Source organism: Vigna radiata, chromosome 6 (genome assembly GCF_000741045.1).
Source record: "Vigna radiata var. radiata cultivar VC1973A chromosome 6, Vradiata_ver6, whole genome shotgun sequence".
Taxonomy (NCBI): domain Eukaryota; kingdom Viridiplantae; phylum Streptophyta; class Magnoliopsida; order Fabales; family Fabaceae; genus Vigna; species Vigna radiata.
In genome coordinates this window covers 2,956,072-2,960,463 of record NC_028356.1, presented here as the reverse complement: position 1 = coordinate 2,960,463, position 4,392 = coordinate 2,956,072, and the positions used below count along the sequence as shown (strand labels likewise).

Genomic DNA, 4,392 nt, shown 5'->3' with positions numbered 1-4,392 from the left:
TGAAATGATGACAGAATAAAAAGCAATAATCATAGTGAGTGAGGTTGCGTTTCTCTCCGTTCTCAGTGAAGTATTCTCCTTCAAGAAGACAAAGAATTAGAAGAAAGAAGGGTTTGCAGTGCAAGCATGGATGAAGCTGAATTTCAACGCCTTCTCCAACTCTTCCCCGTTGTTCGTTGTCGCGATTACTCTGTACTTCTCTCTCTCTCTCTGTTTAGGGTTTACAATTTTATGCCTTCTCCTTAATTTTTTTTATCTCTGCAACTCTGCATTAGCAATCTGGCTTCTCTGCCGGTTAAAGTTTCGATCTTTCAGAGACCCATGTTGTGATTTTTGCATTTCACGTAATGCTTCTCTCTAATGCAATTAAATCCTTTTTGGTTTTGATGTTAGTTTAAGGTGGTAGTGCAGATTGATATATATTAGTGTCTCAATTCTTGAGGAAATTTTAGGTGAAAGTTTTAGGTTACGAATACCATAAAACATGACAAGGATTTGGTATGAGATCTTGACAAGGTCCAGGAATGATTTGGGTGGACTTTATCGGTAAGAAATATATGGTTTCAGTTTTGGTGGTGAAATTGGGTATTTTAGTTATATACTTATCGAGTTGAAAGAATATTTTAGAAAAGATGTACTCAGTTTTACCTTGGGATTGAAGCCAGAGGCTTTGGTAGGAGGTGGGAGCAGTGAGCGTATGACTATCGATTTTTGCAAACCAATGGTGTATTTCGTTGAAATGGATTGATTTTATGTTTAAGGATATTCATTTCTGTGGAGTTTTCGTGGGAAAAGGCTGTATTCAATTCATGGGTATTACCTGGGTCCCTTCTCATACTTTTTAAGGAAACATCTGTTCTTTCAAGTTTCCTTGTTGTGTTGTACTCTTTTTTTTTCTATTGTTATTATTTAGTCTTTTTGGAGGATAGCTCATCCTCCTTCCTTTGTGTGTTCTTTCTCTTTTTCATATTATGATACTTGTTTTATAGAAAATTACAAATGTCATAGTATTCTGCGCCAAATTTTGAACTTCATTGACATAATTTGAACGTACTGAAATCCAAAAATCTTCTCTTGCTTGTTACGGTTTGAAGGATCATTTAATTCAACTATTTTGTTCTGTGTTGGTTGATGAATGAGAAATGATTGGATGATGTTAACGCACATGCTACTGGACCTATTTTGGAGACAAAACCTTGACCTTTCTCCTTCTATATCTGTACCTCCTTTGTGCGAAGTTTGGATTATGAAGATTGCCTTACAGTTGCTAGGATTTGCCCCGGAATTTGTCAATACTGGTTAATGTTGTCTCATCTTATTCTTATTTTTTATTTAATACAAAGATTGGAATAATTTTCCATTTCTGTCCACTTACATATGTAGTGTCCACAATGCTGACGTTTTATTTTATACGAATCAATTGGTTTTCTCTACCTTAAATGCCTTTACTCCTTTGAGTGGCATTTTCTGAAGTTGTGATACGGATGGAGCGTACTCTCAAACTATATATGATCCAAATTTTAAAATTTGTGTTTCTTAGCTTAAATAACTTACGATTTATATCTGAGAATGCATTCAAGTACCAAATTGATAACAGTTAAATTTCAGGCAGAAGCAGCGTCATCCAGACAAATTCCATCTGGGGTAGCACAGAATGAGGTGGTAATGCTGAACCTGCATCTGTTATAGGCATGGATGTTTGCAAATATATCATGTTAGCTAACGAATTTGTATCTTCAGGTAAAACAATGGCAAGATGCATGGGATGAAAAGGAAAATAAGGATTTTGAGAAGCAAGGACTTGATCAACACGGTACTACTATCTTTGGGACGTTTTAATCAACTTCATTTTTCTAGAAAGCGCATCAACACCCATGAGTTGCATGACAATATATTTATTTATTTTGGTTATAACTTGTAGGAAACAGAATAATGTTTTTGAAAAATTAATGCATGCTATTCTTGTGTGAATTCTTCAAATGTACAGATTCATTTTGGAGCAAGCTAAAGACGGAGGCTGCTAGGAAGGTATTCGAAAATTTACCTTTTATGATATGCATAGAAATTATCAGAAATTTGTTTGCACCCTTAACAAGTTTGAAGCTGATTATGTGAATATTGAAGTTCTAATTGGAAGTAATGGCATGTCTTAGATGTACACATGGTTTAGCCTACCCTTCCATGAGAGGAGTTTTACATATGAAGGGATGCATTAGTTTTTATTCGTGTCGTCAATTGCTTACTATTTTCTTGATTAAACCCAAAATTTCTATTTTCTGTATTATTATTATAATTATTTCGAGTCCCATATGGTATGTCAATATATCAGCTGTTTTGCATCATTGCCTCCTTCCCTTGGGGCAACAGTAACCTGGTTTACTTGATTTGCCCAGTTGAAATTTTCATTTAATGATGGACCTTTATTTTGTCAAGAATTTTGTGGGTACTTTATTTTGTAAAGATAAGGATAAAAGCATTCCAATGTAATGGGATTTTGTCTTTCAGGAGAGAAACATTCGTATTATTATTTCTGGCAACTTGTCTTTTTTGTAAACCTGTTTTTGAGAAACAATAATTTACTCTTAAACCCATGCAAGCACAGTGGTGACAAATGAAAGAAGGGAGTTATGTCATAGTATTTTATGCTTTAAGCCTATAAATTTGGTGATGTGTCATTATTAAATAAAGCTGTCAATTATGGTTTGAGTGAAACTCAGCTCATTGATTGTAATGTTCCAACAGATGGATGCAGAAGAAGCAGAGAGATTTTGCAAGGCATTCCGACAAATCCATAAGAAACTAGTATGTGCCTATTAAATTTCATTTAAGTCATTGTTCCATAATAAATACTACGAAAGATATATTTTCTCCCTGAAATTACAGAAAATGATTTTATGTTTTCCATTATATTTTATTTTTTAGGTGAATGAAGAGTTGAGTTTAGAAGCAGCTCGAAGCTTCTTAAAATCATCCTAGAGTTCCAAAGAATATGCTTTCAACATTTTCCTTGTGATTCAACAATCGGCCATTGCAATTCTTTGTACTGTATCAAAGTGTTTTATAATTTTATACTTTTGTAATATGAAGAACTAATATATCTTCTTCTTTTTTCATTTCAATTGTTTGAATTTCGTTTTTTATGTGCCTAGAAGCTGGAGCATCATCGATAAAGTCTGTTTGTTAGCATTGATATACTAAAATGAATTTGTACATTCTCAACTTACAAACAAACCTATATATTGTAACTGCAAAAACACAATACAGAAAACAGTTTTTCTCTTTTTTAGAGGAAATTATCTACTTTTTAAAGTTATGTTTAATTTATAAAAAATAAAAACTATTTTGAAATAATTATTGAAACGTGTCTATGTCATGCCCATTTGTGTCTTAATTGTCTTTGGGCTTACGGCAAGTCACTAATGATGGTAACAGTTAGTGGGTATCTGTCACCGACAAAATACCAATATTTCTTTTCTTTAAATAGCAATATTTTTTTTTTCTTTAAATAGCAATATTTTTATATAAATTTAATTTAGTTTAAAAATATCGATTTCGAAAATTATATAAAAAAATTTATAAATTAACTAGAAACAATTTTTTTTTTCTTTCTGATGAATATTTCTGGAGTAAGTTAGTATAAAATCTGATCCACAAATTCCATAGGTACCACCATTACTTATAAAATCACCATACCACAAAAGTGGACAAGCCAACAACCTCTTTATTTTTCAAACATGCATCACCATTACTTTGCATTTAACTTTTAGATTAAAACATATATATATATAATGTTTTAAATTATCAAGATATCTTATAATTAAAAAAATCTTATATTAATTTTTCTTTAATGTTTATTTTGTAACTTTTAGTTACACATTTTATCAATTTTATTTAACATCTATTCAATTGTTATTTAATATTAATAGACTTATATTTTTTCTTAATATTTAACATTATATATAAAAATTTATATTACAGTAAATACTTGATAATATTATAATATAATTTTTTATACAAAATATTTAATTAAAGATGAAAATTATATATCTATTTTAAAAAATATATAAAATAATATTTTTTATTTAAAATAAAATAATCAAACCTATACCCATTCCACTTCCATAACGTATAAACTATGTGGACCTCCCTTGTTATGGGAAAACCACCATTTCATAAAGTTGTTCACGTATTGTTTATCTAAATTCAGTTTTCTTTATTACCCTGTTAAAAAAATGTCTAAAAACTATATACAGATATATATGAGGTAAGGTTAAAAAATTGTATTCATTGTTCTTTTACTTGTTACATGACATGAATTAAACTAGATTTAGAATTACCGTACATCTATTTTGTAAAATAATAACTATATTTTAAAAATTCAAAAAGTAATAT

At 30.3% G+C, this 4,392-nt stretch overlaps 1 protein-coding gene across 1 annotated transcript; it reads left to right on the top strand.

The window, feature by feature from the left end:
- LOC106764033 lies at positions 1–3,119 on the top strand. The gene is made up of 6 exons (XM_014648233.2): positions 1–192; positions 1,609–1,659; positions 1,741–1,813; positions 1,988–2,028; positions 2,743–2,802; positions 2,923–3,119. The coding sequence occupies exons 1-6, from the start codon at positions 127–129 to the stop codon at positions 2,974–2,976; spliced, it is 345 nt and encodes a 114-aa protein (XP_014503719.1). The 5' UTR covers positions 1–126; the 3' UTR covers positions 2,977–3,119.
- The last annotated feature ends 1,273 nt before the right edge of the window (positions 3,120–4,392 follow it).